Genomic DNA, 16,963 nt, shown 5'->3' on the forward strand with positions numbered 1-16,963 from the left:
AATTATTACTAGGTGTATAATGGTTAAATATGTTTCATCAAGTGGATTGTTGAAAAAAACCCTACAATTGTGTCATCTCATAAACTGGTAAATGGGACTATTTTGACATTGCATTAATAATCCTGAAATTGTTGAAGTAGTCAACAATTGTGACTGTTTACACAGCTATAGTGTCAGTTTTAATTTAGTATCTTATCACATGTTCAAATTTTGAAATAGTTTTGTGTTGTCTCGAATTGTCTACTTCTGAATACTTTGCAGCTTCAATCTAGAGTAAACACTTGGGTCTTTTTTGAAATTTGTTAGGACTTAAAGACTATCCACTTACTGTACTTTTTCTCAATTGTCAATTAAACTTAAAATAAGTACTTCCCGCCTAGTTGATTAATGTGGAGCAGGGTGAATAGAAAGTTTCAACCAATCAGTGTTCGTCTAAAATATTAGAATTTTTGGTAGCACCTTAGTGGAACTGCATGGGTTGTTTTTGGTGAAAACAATGTTTTTTTTTCTGGGGTCACCACATAGTGAAAAAATGTTGATAAAGTAAACGTCAGTGGTTGCAAATAATCTTCCATGCACAGTCAGTGTGTGAAATTGTGTTAACATAAACCACAATAAGATGGTTGTACTCATTTGTTTGTATTTGCTTACAGTACATGACCTTTTGCATCTCTTTTTACCAGTGCTTCGTATACAGCCAAGTCTAATATTTGAATTTTAAAAACGTGTAATTGCTATTTATTAGCTTTCACAAGCAAGTCAATTACCATTTTGAGGTTACTGATCTTACCAATATAAAATACTGAGGTCTCGTACAGCCAGTTCAAATCCTCTTTGCATACTGATTTGTTAATGCCACATCCTTGAGGAATTATCTTCGAATGACAGTTCTATTCATGCATCCCAAAATGCATGGAAATATTCACTGGTTGCTTTGTTATAAAGAAGGCACTGTAAACGGCAGAGATGTACTATCTATGTTACATGGATTCGAACACTAAAAGAATGGGGCATTTATTTCCTGTGTGTTTTTATCTGATGGGCCAAGTTTTATTAGTGTTGACTCACTGTAACTCTTCAGATTTCCATCTGAATGGGGATTATTTGTTAGGTGGACTTTTTGACATTCACACCAGTAGCTCTGCTAGCCACGACAGACCAGAAGCCATTGACTGCTCCAGGTAAGTTTAGGATGTTTCTTTCCTGCATATCTGTTGTTTTCAAACATAATACCATAAATATTGTAGTATATATGTATGTCAAATGTAATTAGAGCTCCTCTCATTGCAGTCAAGCCTTCAGTCTGTCCGGTTATCGGAGGTTTCAGCTGATGAGATTCTCAGTGGAGGAAATCAATAACTCAACCAAACTCTTGCCCAACGTGTCTCTGGGCTTCAAGATATTTGACCACTGCTCGGTTGCAAATAATTTTCCAGGTGTACTTAACCTCATTTCAACCGATGGCTTCATCCAACCTTGGAGTGAAGCACACCAGCATGTGTCTGCAGCCTCTAAGGTGGTGGCGGTGGTTGGTCCATTTTCGAGCACAGACACCCTGACTGTAGCGCCGCTCTTCATGATGGATCACATTCCACTGGTAAATAAATCTAAAACTATTATACTTTTGTTTTAATCTGTTAAAGCTAGCAATGATACATTTGCAGACAATCGGTTGACAGGGACTACATACTGATCTGAACTTCAACCTTGGACACCTTTACCATCTTTTGTGAGACATGCAAAACTTGAAAAAGTTGAATCTCAAGCAAAAATATGCTGTCACTAACTACTATATACTTTGTCCCTCTTAAATATGGAAGGTTAAATGGGACACAGTAAAATAAATATTTAAATAATTACTTGTCAATTAAGAATTCTTCACTCTTTATAGTAAAAGCAGAGAAGTCCACTTGGTCAAAGAGTCCATGGTTTCCCTAGGGTTGGGGGCGAGCCCAAGTAAAAAGAAGCAACAAAATTTCAGAAGATGGAGGTTAAACCAAAGTATTCGATGAGAGGAATTTGTATCAAAAAGATGTGTAGCTAACTAAAATGATTCATATTTAATCAAAATTTAATATTTTTTCTTCACCCTTATCGCTCCTGCTTGCTTCTTAGTTTTGTCTTGCCTTGACTTTCTTGTTGCCTCATTTTACACTGCTCTCTAAAATCGAAACAATGAAATTGACAAGATCTCTGCTTTGGGGGAACCTGTCTGTCTTGACGGTACGGTTGTTGCTAGACACACAATGGACTCTTGGGAGAAGCGGAGTGCCGCCTGCCTGGCAAACCTTCAGTCGAGGATGTTGAAGATGCCAATTTGAAATCATAAAATCCGTACATCTGCTGATTGGAGTAAGCGTTGCTCTGGTGAATCGACAAACTGGAAGAATATTTCTTGGGCACCACCATTACCCAGGACCTCAAGTGGGAGCTGATCATCAGCTCCCTCATCAAGAAGGCCCAGCAGAGGATGTACTTCCTGCGGCAGCTGAAGAAACTTTAGGTGCCGACGGAGGTGCTGGTGCGGTTCTACTCAGCCATCATCGAGTCCATCCTCACCTCCTCCATCACCGGCGCCACAGTCCGGGACAAGCACCGACTGCAGCGCATCGTACGTGCTGCTGAGAAGGTTATTGGCTGCAAACTCCCATCCCTCCAGGACCTGTTCTCCTCCGGGACCAGGAGGCTTGTGGGTCGGATCACAGTTGACTCTTCTCACCCTGGACACAAACTATTTTCCCCTCTCCCCTCAGGCAGGAGACTACAGTCCATCCAGACCCACACCTCCTGCCACCTGAACAGTTTTTTCCCCTTGGCCATCAGGCACATGAACAATAACAAGATCTGATAGCTCAGTTACAGCTCGTGTTATGTGTTCTATGTTGCACGATTGCACCAAGTAAAATTCCAAGTTTGTGAACCCATTCTCAATGGCAATAAAAACAATTCTGATTCTGATGCTGGCAGCTGTTTGAAGTACCCTAAAGCTGCCACAAATGATTGGAGGATGTGAGCAGAACTGTGGGCACTCAGACAGACTCTTGCGATTTTGGACAGTATTGCGATCTTTGGCGACATCTTGGAGACGCCGGCTGCTTTGATGGTGAAGAATAATGAATTTGAGGACCAGTAATAGACAATTAAGAGAAGTTTACATTTATTTTCGCTTACTTAAAAACATTGTAACCTGGATTGTTTTTCCTGGCTGCAAGCGACGTGACAAAAGGTAAATGGTAAATGCATGTATAGCACTTTTCTACCTTCAAGGTGCTCAAAGCGCTTTGACACTATTTCTACATTCACCCATTCACACACACATTAACACACTTATGGCGGGAGCTGCCATGCAAGTTTTTTTTTTTCTTACTCCAGACTGGGCCCCCTTCAATAGGAGCCCAGTCTAAATCAACTTTTTTTACTCATCCTCCCTCAACGTCTACCTTTTTCCCTACCATTTACGGGGTGCCGTAAGTGGTGACCCATCACCGTTCCTGTTCTGTTCCCTGTACAATGTTTGTTTGTCTAATCTTCAACAAGTTTGTGGTGAAAATGGAATTTCGTTGAACTATTGCAATGACAATAAAGAGCATACCATACCATGGACCTATTCAGATGTAAAGAAATTAGGTTTCTCAATTATTTTGTACTTTTACTTCTTGCAAAGGAAGTGTGGTTGCCAACATAGCTTTAAAAATCAACTTTGCTGACGTTGAATCTATAAATCTTGAGAAATTGATTTTTTTCTTCAACGAGATCTGACCAATCTAAGTCTGAGCATGAACTGATGAAACCTCCTTGGATTAGAGGCAAAACTTCTTTGAAGACAAGCCAAACAGTCTAGTCGCAAACTTGCGATCGATTGAATTCCCTGAGAATACAATGACCTGGAAGAATGAGAATATCCATAGACATTTTTCTTAAGAGGGCATGGATCCACTCCATTACATTCACATACTGTATTTTTTGATGATATCTGGCTTGTATAAATCCCTCTAGACCTTTTAAATACTGCTGCAGGTAAATTAACTTCAATCCAGAGATGTTTAAGTTATTGTTGTACCTCAATACAAACAATACATAGATTCAGAGTTACCTCTGAGAATCTTGTAAATGTATTTTGTATAGTTCTGTACAGAAGAGGCATATTTTGAATGTAGGCATCATTAAGTAACTTTGAGTGTCCTGGTTATTGGTCATGAAAATATGGTCACCCTATATTACTGTGAATGACAACTGTGTTTCCCCTTCTACAGGTCAGTTACGGAGCTGGCAGCTCGGTATTTTCAGAAAAAGCAAAATATTGGTCATTCCTGCGCACCGTGCATTCCAATAAAGATACGGTCAGAGTGATTGTCTCCATTTTGGAGTACTTCCAATGGCACTGGGTAGCCTTCCTCAGCAGTGATGATGCTTATGGCAACGATGGCCAGGAACTGTTCATCAAGATGATCAAGGACACCCACATTTGTCTGGCGTATATCAGCAAGCTCCAACAAAGCTTCAATTACTCTGTAACGTTCCAGCAGATCAAAGCGCATAGGATTACCACCATTGTTGTTTTTGCTCCCAAAATGACTGCCGAATATCTAATAGAGTCGGCGATACTAATGGGCGTCACCAACAAGGTGTGGATAGCGGGAGAAACCTGGTCGTTGAACGAGAAGCTCCCGAAGAGAAAGGATATCCAAAAAATCGGAACGGTCCTGGGAGTGTCTCAACCCGTGTTGACGATACCTGGTTTCAGTGATTATTTGCTTACTTCCCATAGCAAAATTCAGTGTGACGATGCAGAAGGAGGACAGCTTTGCAATCAAGTTTGCAACTGCTCCAGCCTGAGTGCACAGGACATCATCTCTATGGACCCCTCTTACTCGTTTTCTGTTTATTCAGCTGTGTATGCCATCGCTCACGCCTTACACAATGTCTTGCAATGTGATAAGGACACATGTCACAGGAATAACGCTGTCAATCCCCAAAAGGTGGGTTTCTTTTTTATAATGACCTAATTCCAGGACTGTCTTCTTTCTATGTCTTTAGATCTGCCCTACTCCCATACACTGTGTTTTATATTATGGTACAAGAGCTCATAGCGTATAGCCATAAATATAAGCGCACAAGTGTGGTTTCACTTTATACTTCTTTCAACAGGTTCTGGCAGAGCTGAAGAAGTCAAACTTCTCTCTTTTAAACCAGACAATTCACTTTGATGAGCACGGGGATCCGAAGTTTGGATCTTTTTTTATCGTCTTCTGGAACCAGAGTGGTGACATAGAGGAGGTTGGGTTTTATAAATTTCTCTCCTCAAGTCACTTTTTCATTGACGACAGCAAGATTCGTTGGCATGGAAATGGGATGGTAAGTTATGTCCCCCTTTTTTTTTTGGTCAAGATAAGATTTCTCTGCTTTTTTTGTGCCAAGAGATCTGTGAGAAAAATTAACTTGGATGGACAATTGTCCTTATAAAGTCTAATAAAAAAGGGGTGCGGTTTCCCATTAGGTTTTTGAAAAGGTGTGTTTAAAACATTATAATATGCATGCCTGGCCAGTAGATGATAATGTTATTTTAAAGGAGTAATAGATTTAAAACTGTTTTTCAAATTGTTGTTTTCCATCCATCCATCCTTTTTCTACCACTTATCCCCTTCGGAGTCGCGGGGGGCGCTGGAGCCTATCTCAGCTACAATCGGGCGGACACCCTGGACAAGTCGCCACCTCATCGCAGGGCCAACACAGATAGACAGACAACATTCACACACTAGGGCCAATTTAGTGTTGCCAAACAACCTATCCCCAGGTGCATGTCTTTGGAAGTGGGAGGAAGCCTGAGTACATGGAGAAAAGCTCCAAAAATACTATTTTATACAATCAAAAGATTTTTAGGGCTCTGTTGGTGTCAGACCTTAATATTACAATATAACAAAATATCAATATAGTACTAAAGTACGGTACGGTAACGTGAAAAGTGTCTGGTCTCGTTCATCACCAATATTATATACACAAACATGGTGAAAGTTGCTATGGCGATTAAAAAAAAAAGACATTTCAATATATGTCAAACCAAGAATTATGTTTTATTTAAGATGTTATTTCAATCAATCAAAGTTTATTTGCATAGACCTTAATCACACGTGCCTCAAAGGGCTTAACACACCACAAGACATCCCCTGATCTGAACCCACATCCGGGCAAGTAAAAACTCCAGCCCAAAATGGGGGGGAAAAAAAAGAAATCTTGCGAAGGGGCCGCAAATGTGGGAAACCCCCTCCTGAGTGACCAAGCGGCAATTGATGCCAAGTGGGTACAGTTATTGAATTGAAATATTACATTCATGATAACATGAGAGTCCAGTCCATCAGGAAGCTATAGATAATGGATTTTCTTCCATGTGGTAAAGGAGTAGTCCATCCTGGGTTAAGACTTGGAACAGCTTGCGCCTCCTCCAGACTGGTACCTCTCCAGAGATTACCCTTGGCCCCCTGGTAGCATGGAGAGGAGAGCAGAAAAGAAAAGAAAAGCAGCAGTTCAACTGGTTTAAAAAGGGGTCCATTTAAAGGCTAGCCGCTGGAGCGTGGATGGGCAAACTTTTTGGCTCAGGGTCCACAGTGGCTTTTAAAATTTGGCAAGCGGGCCGTGCGAGAACATGATGCATATTATATCTGTTGGAACTAAGAGTAGACTTCTCAGACATGGGCTATTGAAATATAATACATCTATTTTCAACAATATCATATCAGAACATCAAAGAAACATAAAAACGGTATTGTAGGGTTAACACATACATTCTCTTTTAATGGAAGCAGTGTTGTTGATCCCCCCCCTTTTTGCCAGTGCGTCAAACTCTAGTATCAGTTTTGTGCTGGTAATTGTCAAAACAGATCTTTGCTCAATTCTGTTCTAATGTTTGGCGGGCCGGATTAAAAAAGACCAACAGGCTGGATGTGGCCCGCGGGCCATAGTTTTCCCATCCCTGCGCTAGAGTATATAGATGAGTTTTAAAGTGAGACTTAAATGCTTCTACTGAGCTAGCATTGCTAACTGTTGCTGGAAGAGCATTCCAGAGTACTGGAGCCCGAATAGAACATGCTCTAGTCTAGAGCGTGCAGATTTCGCAAAAGTTTCGATTTACGATTTTTTTCCTATTTTTTCCCAGCTTTTTAAATAATCCATTGAATACAAAAGACAGAGGTCATTTGAAACAAGTTTTTATTTCATGTGATCAAAAACTAGTTCTTACTCTTAGCAAATTCTAATTTGAGTAATGATCTTTTTAGACTAGATATAAATTTGTGCTTTTTATGGAATAACTAAATTTAAGAGCTTCCTTTGGGAATGTTTCTGTCTTGAATCAAATAATTCTGTTAACAAAAATGTAACACTGCACATTGCATGCAAATAAATAATCATCTCCAACATTGAAATTAGTCATGTGAAAACCGAAAACTTCTGTCTTGAATAAATTACTTCTGTAAATAAAAATGGATCATTGTACATTGCATGCAAATAGTATTACGTAGATGAACGAAGGCTGTTTTGGTAACACTCTTAATGTGCAAGAATTGTTAAACACTAAGTGTTCATTTAGCTGCACATTGTTAGATAGTAAGTGTTCATTTAGTTGCTGTGCAACATTTTTTTGACGATTTTAGAGATAAACAGGAGCTCTGAGACCTGCAGGTAGTTTAACTGGAGGCCAGAATTGAGGTTCGATTTTTTAAGCAGAGGATGAATAACCGCAGTTTTGAATGCTAAAGGAACAGTACCAGAGGAGAGAGATTAATTATTCATGTTTAGTACTGATGGTCCTAATATTACAGACAGCACCTTGATTAGTTTCCCAGGAAGTGGGTCTAGTTGACATTATGTTTTTTTTGTCCGAATAACGAGTCACGAGAGTTCCTCTAATGTTACTTCTTTAAAATGAGAGAGATTATTTTAGACAGCATTGTCCGTAGTACATGCATTTATATTTGTGTTTATAGAACTTAATTGGAGCTGGTATGTGGTGTCTTTAGTTTTTAAGTGAAAAATAATGGCATGTTGCTTTTAGCAGGTGGCTCTTATGCCGCTAACTTAAAGAGGAACTGCACCTTTTTTTTTCTGCCTATCATTCACAATCATTATGATGGACAAGAACACACATGCCTTTTTTTTTAGGATTTTTAATGTGGTGTATTAATGCTATTTATTTTATTAATGCTCGTTACTCAGGTCTAAGTACACCCTTTTAAAGATGATAAAAAAAACAATTGGAAGATGTGGCTAATGGGAGTCACCTTCAAATTTGTCTAAAACAACTTCAAAACGCTCCATAAATGTTTTATTTACACACTTCAAGTCTATTTATAATGTAGTAACGGACACGTTCATAACACTATGTCATTTGTTCAATATTTACCATATTTTGGTCATGTTGAGCATTGCCGGAACGTCTTTCCTCAGCGCATTTATTTCCGTTTCCATAGCAGCGCACTTCCGACTTCCGGCAACAAAAGTGTGGTCTACTTCCAGATACAAATGCAAGTGTTTTGTAATCATGGCAGACTTGGTAACAGACAACGAAGACGACTATTTTTGGACAAATAAGGATTCACAAGCTTATCTTTTTGAAGCTGAATATACTAAGGATTAACTACTGCTTCTAGAAGCCAGCAGGAAGAAAGGTTGAGACAGTGGAAGCCGAGAGAGTGAGGTTGGCATAACTTTGATGCTGAAAATGTGGTACTTGGAGCCGAACTATTTAGACATAAATGGTGTGCTTACCAAAAATAAACTGGAAAAAATTTCCCCGGGCAACTGGACCAAACGCACAACTGTCCATTGAGTGAATCACTATAATATTGATTATGATACATGCAATGTTTTTATAACTACAGTACATATGCTGTTGAGCTAGCTGTGTACAAACAAAACATGAAATGTGGGCTATTACTTTACAGATACTGTAATATGATTGTTCATGTTTTCCAGTCAGTACAAATTTGTGTCCTATCGCATTGTGTTGTGCATTACAAACTCAAAAGCGACTCAGGTGCTGATGTAGAAGCGAGCTTGCTTCTTGCCGTAGGCCCACGGTTAACACCGTAGCATGCCGATGTGTTACTACGCTGGAAAAATTGTTCTTCAGTGTTCGCTCTTACAATAACAATGTCGCTCCAGTATCGTACAGGTTACGGAATGTAAACAAAGTATTGTTGGCGGTTTTTGAATGCTTTTTTAAAAGTAATTTAGAGGTAAAATTGATTGCTCCTATTAGTTGCATTGCTAGCCACCGAAAATGAGCTGATTTTTACAAATTAGAATGCAAAAAAAACACTTTTTTTCTTCTTGTCTCTCATAAGGATTAGGATTGTGAACAAATTCCCCAAAAATTTGTAGTTCCAAAAAAATTTGAATTGTACCCATATTATTGACTGTTTTAATTAAACAGTCGGATTCCCCTGGTCCGTACCAGTTCTAAGTTAGATGCTAGACGCTAACTTTTTTTTAATGCATTTTAACTCGTAAATACAAATCTGCTTTCAATGGGAGCCATGGAGTGTATTGCAGTTATTCCAAACATAAAACCCAATAAATAACCATCCAAAAAGCGCCAACAATACTTCATTTACATTTAATGACCTGAATATTAACCAGGTGTTAGCGGTATCGTTATTAAAAGCGCTATTGTTAAGGACCTATATTTAGCGATGCATTGTTCAAGGTAAGTAGCTCATTATGCTTATTGACATCATGAGCTGGTGAGCTGCTTTCTCGCTTCTAAGCCTGTGAAAGCTATTTCTAGATTATAAATCATGTCTCTCACGTTTGATAGTAGAAAAATGAGGACACCAACTTACAAGTTGGTCAACTTTGACAGCCAATTTAGACCCGGAGATGGCGAAAAAGACATGCAAAAGACGCTGGTTTGCACCCACCTTTTTTATTTTTATTTATTTATTTGTATTTATTTATTTTTAATCCTTAGCAAGGATTATAAATCTTTCTTCTTTTAAAATGGACAATATCAACATCCTATTAGTCGGCATGGCAGTGAAAGGAGACATTGTAGAGTCAGTTGTTGGCTCTCAATAATTCTGCAGTGAGTAGTAATTGTCAAGACTTGGTCCTTGGGGTGTTTTGTTTTCCCGGAATGCAACGGAAAGTTGGCGCGGGCAAGGTGTCAATGTGAGTACATATTTTATTTAACACTTATCAAAAAAGAACAAACGAAAGGCGCGCACAATGGCGGAGAACAAACTTGACTATAGAAACAAAACTTGCACAAGGGCAGAAACTATAAACAATAAACAAAAACTTACTTGGCATGGAACGGTGAAACAAACAGCGTGAACTGAGCATGGAATCGTAAACATGGCATGAAGCAGAGTGATGATACTGTCGCCAGGCCGACTGCCTGGCAACTGAAGCTTAAATAATCGTGACATGATTACAACAGGTGCGTGTGTCCAAAAGAGTCCGGTGCGTGAGTCCAAAAACAGGTGAAACTAATAAGTAGTCATGGAAACAAAACAAGCAAGAGTGCACAACCAGGAACTAAAAAGAGTCCAAAAAATAAACAGCACATGGCCAAACAAAAACATGATCAACAGACATGACAGTAATCAGTGATGTTGTCGAAGGAAAAAGCGAACGTAGTGATGCATTTGTGAAATTAATGCGCTGCTGTATGCTTAAAATGAGCAAAATAAGTAAATATTACATGTTATTATGAATGTGCCTGGTACTACATTACATATAAACTTATAGTGTGTATATAAAACGGTGATGGAGTTGTTTGGAGATATTTTTAGAGCACTACGTAGGCCTAATAGAGTTACTCCTATTGACTACATTGAAAGGTGACTTTTGCTCGCATTTATTTACTAGTTAGAATGCATATACCGTATTTTTCGGACTATAAGTCGCTCCGGAGTATACGTCGCACCGGCCGAAAATGCACAATAAAGAAGGAAAAAAACATATACGTTGCACTGGAGTATAAGTCGCATTTTTGGGGGAAATTTATTTGATAAAATCCAACAGCAAGAATAGACATTTGAAAGGCAATTTAAAATAAATAAAGAATAGTGAACAACAGGCTGAATAAGTGTACGTTATATGACGCATAAATAACCAACTGAGAACGTGCCTGGTATGTTAACGTAACATATTATGGTAAGAGTCATTCAAATAACTATAACATATAGAACATGCTATACGTTTACCAAAGAATCTGTCACTCCCGATCGCTAATTCCGATGAAATCTTCCTCCCCGGTGTCGCCTCTGGTATGTCCTTTCTTTCTGCTGCTCGATTGCCGTTCTCTGCTGCATATTTCACTATGTCCAGCTTGTAATCTGCAGTATATGATATCCTTTTTGGTGCCATTTTTGTTCACTCCTTCTCAGTTTTTATAAGTTACCGCCAATGTTGATGTGATCCAATTGAATAGCTACTGCAGTAGCATATAGCATATAGCAGTTAGCATCCCATGACCCACAATGCCCTTCTGCCATGACCCTCCCCCGTCGAATGCTTATTGGTTGACGTGTGAGTGACGATTGCTGACGTGTGCGTGACTATTGCTGCCATTTGCTTCATCTCTTACGCGAATGAGATAAATAATATTATTTGATATTTTACAGTAATGTGTTAATAATTTCACACATAAGTCGCTCCGGAGTATATGTCGCACCCACGGCCAAACTATGAAAAAAACTGTGATTTATAATCTGAAAAATACGGTACCTGTATACATACACACATATGCAAAATTCCCCAATAAGTGCAGTTCCCCTTTAATACTAACATACAATGGACGAGCCCATTGACAGGCTATTAGCTTAGCATTGCGATTGTTGTAAACTTGTACAAACGTTTAACAAATGAGATTGTCAATTAATGGCAGAACATATGTCACCTGGAAGGTGTTACCTTCCTGTACCGCAAAATCTTAACAAAAGAGAAGAAATGTTTTTCTCTTTTTTATTTTTATTTTTTTACTTGTGGCGGCCTGCAACAAATATATGAATGAATAGGAAACACTGGCTTGTTTAATAAAAATCAGTGGTTGGTAAATAAAAAAGATCAGTTCCTTCTACACATGCAGGAAGTTACTTATCTTTTTTTTTTTTAATGTAACTAGCTGCTGCGGTTTTGTCTTGTGCAGGTTCCGACATCTCGATGCTCTCTGGAATGTCCTGTAGGATTTGCAAAGAAACAAGATGGAATTTACAAATGTTGCTTTACGTGTGAGGAATGTCCTAAAGGAGCCTACATCAACATCACAGGTACATCCTCATGAAGACCATACACATGCAGCGCAGCCATCACAACATCTAATTTTAAATCAATTAACATAATTACTAAATTGTTAAAGCTAATTAGATATTGATACTTTAATCCATCCATCATACCATCCGTCTTCTTCCGCTTATTCGAGGTCGGGTCACGTAGGCAGCAGCCTTAGCAGAGAAGCCCAAACTTCCCTCTCCCCAGCCACGTCGCCCAGCCTCTCCTGGGGGATCCTGAGACGTTCCCAGGCCAGCTGGCAGACAAGTCCCCCAACATGTCGTGGGTCTTTCCCGTGGCCTCTTAGCAGTCAGACGTGCCCTAAACTTTTCCCCAGGAAGGCATTCGGGGTGCATCCTGACCAAATGCCCGAACCACCTCATCTAGCTCCTCTCGATGTGGAGGAGCAGCGGCTTTACTCTGAGATCCTCCCAAATAACAGAGCTTTTAACCCTATCTCTAAGGGAGAGCCCCGCCACCAGACGGAGGAAACTCATTTCGGCCGCTGGTAACCGTGATCTTATCCTTTCGGTCATTTCCTACAGCTCATGAACATAGGTGAGGATAGGAACATAGATCGACCGGTAATTTGAGAGCTTTGCCTTCCGGCTCAGTTCCTTCTTCACCACGACGGATCAATATAGGATCCGCATCACTGCAGACGCCACATCGGTCTGCCCGTCGATCTCACAATCTACTCTTCCCTCACTCTTGATCAAGACTCCACTTGGGGCATTATCTCCTCTCCAACCTGGAGATGGCACTCCACCCTTTTCCGGGCGAGAACCATGGACTCAGACTTGGAGGTGCTGATTCTCATTCCAGTCACTTCACGCTCTGCTGCGAATCAATCTAGCAAGAGCTGAATATCCTGGCCAGACAAAGCCAGCAGCATCACATCATCTGCAAAAATCTGAGACCTAATCCTGCAGCCACCCCCCTCAACACTCTTGACCGCGCCTAGAAATTCTGTCCATAAAAGTTATGAACAAAACAGGTGATAAGCCCTGGCAGAGTCCAACCCTCACTTGAATTGGGTCCGATTTACTGCCGGCAAAGCAGACCAAGCTCTGGCATCGATCATACAGGGAACGGACCGCCAAAATTAGGCGGTCCGATACCTCATACTCTCAGAGCACTCCTCATAGGACTTCCCGAGAGACACGGTCAAATGCCTTCTCTATGTCCACAAAGCACATGTTAACTGGGTGGGAAAACTACCATGCATCCTCAAGGATCCTGCCGAGAATATAGAGCCGGTCCACAGTTCCACGACCAGGACAAAAACCACACTGCTCCTCCTGAATCAGAAGTTTGACTATGTGGCGTCGCCCCCTCTCCAGTGCACCCGCTCAGACCTTACTGGGAACGCTGAGGAGTGTGATCCCACAATAGTTGGAACATACCCTCGGGTTCCCCTTTTTAAAGAGAGGAACCACCACCCCGGTCTGCCAATCCAGAGGCATCGCCCATGATGTCCACGCAATGTCCAGAATCTTGTCAACCAAGACAGCTCCAAAGCATCCAGAGTCTTAAGGAACTGCGGCATCTACCCCTGGGGCGCAGCCACCGAGGACCTTTTTAACTACCTCAGCAACCTCAGCCCCAGATATTGAAGAGTCCACCACAGATTCCCCAGGCAATGCTTCCTCAAAGGAAGATTGTGTAGGTGGGATTGAGAAGGTCTTTGAAGTATTCCCTCCATTGATCCACAACATCCTGAGTTGAGGTTAGCAGCACACCATTCCCACCATACATGGTGTTGACAGTGCACTGCTTACCCCTCCTGAGGCGGCGTATGGTGGTCCAGAATCGCTTCAAAGCCGCCCGGAAGACGTTTTCAATGGCTTATCCAAACTTGCGACCGCAGAAGCCACATACTGCTTGGCCTGTTGGTACCTGTCCGCAGCCTCCAGAGTCCCACGAGCCAAAAAGACCTGATAGGAGTCCTTCTTGAGCTTCACGGCATCCCTGTGGACGCCAGCGGATTCAAGGATTACCACGACAGGCACCTGGCAGCCACAGCTCCAATTGGCCTCCCCGACAATAGAGGCACAGAATATGGTCCACTCTGACTGAATGTCCAGCGCCTCCCTCGTGACATGTTCAAAGTTCTTATCGTAGGAATTTTAACTCTCTCTGACAGGAGTTTGGGGCTGAGAGGTCTGACCGGCATCCTCCTCCACCGTTGGAGCCAATTCACCACCAGGTGGTCATTGGTGGAAAGCTCTGACCCTCTCTTCACCTGAGTGTTCAAAACATGAGACCGCAAATCCGATGACACAACCACAAATACGATCATCGAACTGCAGCCTAGGGTGTCCTGGTGCCAAATGCACTTATGGACACTCGTAATGTTTGAACGTATGTTACGGACAATCTGTGATGAGCACAGAAGTTCAGTAAGTAAAGTGAATTTTATTTATATAGCGCCTTTTTCTCTAGAGCTTTACATAGTGAAAACCATTATTTACATCTTTAAGCTACATTTAAACCAGTGTGGGTCGGACTAGGAGCATGCGGGTAAAGTGTTCTGCCGAAGGACACAACGGCAGTGACTGATTGGCGAAAGCGGGGATCGAACTTTGAACCCTCAAGTTTCTGGCACGGCCGCTCTACCAACCGAGCCACACCGCCCCAATAAACAAACACCACTCGGGTTTGGATCCGGGTGGCCGTTACTCCAAATTACGCCTCTCCAGGTTTCTCTGTTGCCAATGTTGAAGTCCCCAAGCCTGCTTTGACTCGACTAAGACTCGACTAAGATGAATGCGGCAATGTACAGAGACATCTTGGGTGAAAGCCAACGCTTACCATCCAACCCGATGGAGCTTGAGAGGTGCTGCAGAGAGGAATGGCCGAAACTGCCCAAAGATGGGTGTGTCAATCTGTTGACATCGTCTTCAACAAAACTTGCTGCTGTAATTGCTGCCAAAGGTGCATCAGCAAATTATTGAGCAAAGGGTCTGAATTCTTATGTACATGTAATTTTGTATTTTTTCATTTTTAAGACGTTTGCAAAAATGTCTACATTTGTCTCTGTCAAAATGTGATGCTAATTGTACATTAATGAGAAATAAAATTAACTTTTTTGATTTGAGCAAATGGCTTGCTGAACAGAGTCAAGAATAATTAATGACTAACCCTTACTGTTACCGTGTAACTGAAGTAAGCAGTAGTCTGTGTTGACTTGTGTGCACCACAGATGATCCGTACACGTGTGTGGCGTGCAAGGAGACAGAGTGGTCGACAGCAGCCAGTACTTCATGCACTCAGCGACAGGTGCAGTACGCCTCATTTCAAGACATTAGTACCATATTGATCTTGGTGGCCCTCTTGTTCTTGCTGGGCCTGGCGGTCACCATGTGTGTCGTCTTTGCTCGTAACTACAACACGCCAGTCGTCAGGTCGGCCGGTGGCGTCATGTGCTTCCTGATTTTGGGCTGTCAGTGTCTGTGCAGTTTGAGCATCGTCTTCTTCTTCGGCAAGCCCACCCACTTGTCGTGTGTCTTAAGGCACTGGCCCTTTTCTTTGTTTTACACTACATGTATCGCATGTTTTACTGTGCGCGCTTTCCAGATTGTTTGCATTTTCAAAATGGCCGCCAAGTTCCCCAAATTTTACAGCTGGTGGATGAAATATCACGGGCAGTGGCTGGTCATTTTAGGGACGTTTATGACCCAGTCCGTCCTGGTTGCCGGTACTTACTCTCATTCCACCCCCAAGCCGTACAACGACACTCAGTGGTCTCCTGACAAAATCATACTGACCTGTGACACAAATTTAGCAAGGGTTACTGCTCCTATGACTGTTTTCTTTGCTTTGTGCATCATCTGCTTCATTTTCTCCTACATGGGAAAAGACCTCCCCAAAAATTACAACGAGGCCAAATCCATAACTTTCTGCTTGTTTCTGATAGCTCTAAACTGGATCATTTTTGCAACTGTTTTTGTGCTTTATAGAGGCAAGTTCCTCCAAACCCTGAATGCTCTGACAGTGCTGTCTTGCATCTACTCCTTTATTTTGTGGTATTTCCTCCCAAAATGTTACATCATCATATTTCAACCCCACAAAAACACACAGCAGTACTTCCAAGGCCTCATCCAGGACTACACTAAAACAATAAGCCAGTAAGCAGCCCTATTAATACTACTCTTTCTTTAGTTGGGAACTATACACATGCAGAAACTCTGTCAAAATATTATTGAATTAACTGTCAACCTATTGCTTGTATATTTGTGTTAATCTATGCCAATGTTATTTGCCCAAGATTATGGTAATGGTTATTGTGTTTGTTTATTTTGAACATACATACAATTACAATATGATACATCACGTTTCCAGTTTCTCATTACAACATGTCGGAAAAAGAGAAGAAAGAAGTAGAGCATAGTTTAGATTTACCATTTTGAAAAGCAACATTTTCTTTAGATGTTTACCTGCATTTACAGTAGAATATTAGAATATAAGAATATAAGATAAGTGTGATATTGGTTGTTTTTTGAAGTCGATTTGTATTTGAAGCTTGAATTCTATTGCAAAATGTATGTATTTTTTCTGAATTTGTTTACTCATTTTAAGGTTCTTATGGTGATCAACTTATTTTCTATTATATTTTAATCAAATTTATGTTCTGTTCAATGATGTTTAGTGTGACCACAGGGTGGCACTGTTTCACTATGAAAGTTTGCAC

At 40.9% G+C, this 16,963-nt stretch overlaps 1 protein-coding gene across 1 annotated transcript; it reads left to right on the forward strand.

The window, feature by feature from the left end:
- The first annotated feature begins 1,038 nt into the window (after positions 1-1,038).
- On the forward strand, positions 1,039-16,404 carry LOC133654407 (taste receptor type 1 member 1-like). The gene is made up of 6 exons (XM_062054721.1): positions 1,039-1,181; positions 1,291-1,597; positions 4,254-4,979; positions 5,149-5,355; positions 12,149-12,269; positions 15,476-16,404. The coding sequence occupies exons 1-6, from the start codon at positions 1,039-1,041 to the stop codon at positions 16,402-16,404; spliced, it is 2,433 nt and encodes an 810-aa protein (XP_061910705.1).
- The last annotated feature ends 559 nt before the right edge of the window (positions 16,405-16,963 follow it).

Source organism: Entelurus aequoreus, linkage group LG07, assembly GCF_033978785.1.
Source record: "Entelurus aequoreus isolate RoL-2023_Sb linkage group LG07, RoL_Eaeq_v1.1, whole genome shotgun sequence".
In the NCBI taxonomy this organism is placed as follows: Eukaryota; Metazoa; Chordata; class Actinopteri; order Syngnathiformes; family Syngnathidae; genus Entelurus; species Entelurus aequoreus.

What these genes read in the sequence shown, in the direction of transcription:
- LOC133654407 (XM_062054721.1), top strand. Translation starts at nt 1,039, where the DNA reads ATGGGCCAAGTTTTATTAGTGTTGACTCACTGTAACTCTTCAGATTTC. An exon ending in GAAGCCATTGACTGCTCCAG is followed by an intron (nt 1,182 to 1,290) that starts GTAAGTTTAGGA and finishes CTCTCATTGCAG; the next exon opens with TCAAGCCTTCAGTCTGTCCG. An exon ending in AGCCTACATCAACATCACAG is followed by an intron (nt 12,270 to 15,475) that starts GTACATCCTCAT and finishes TGTGCACCACAG; the next exon opens with ATGATCCGTACACGTGTGTG.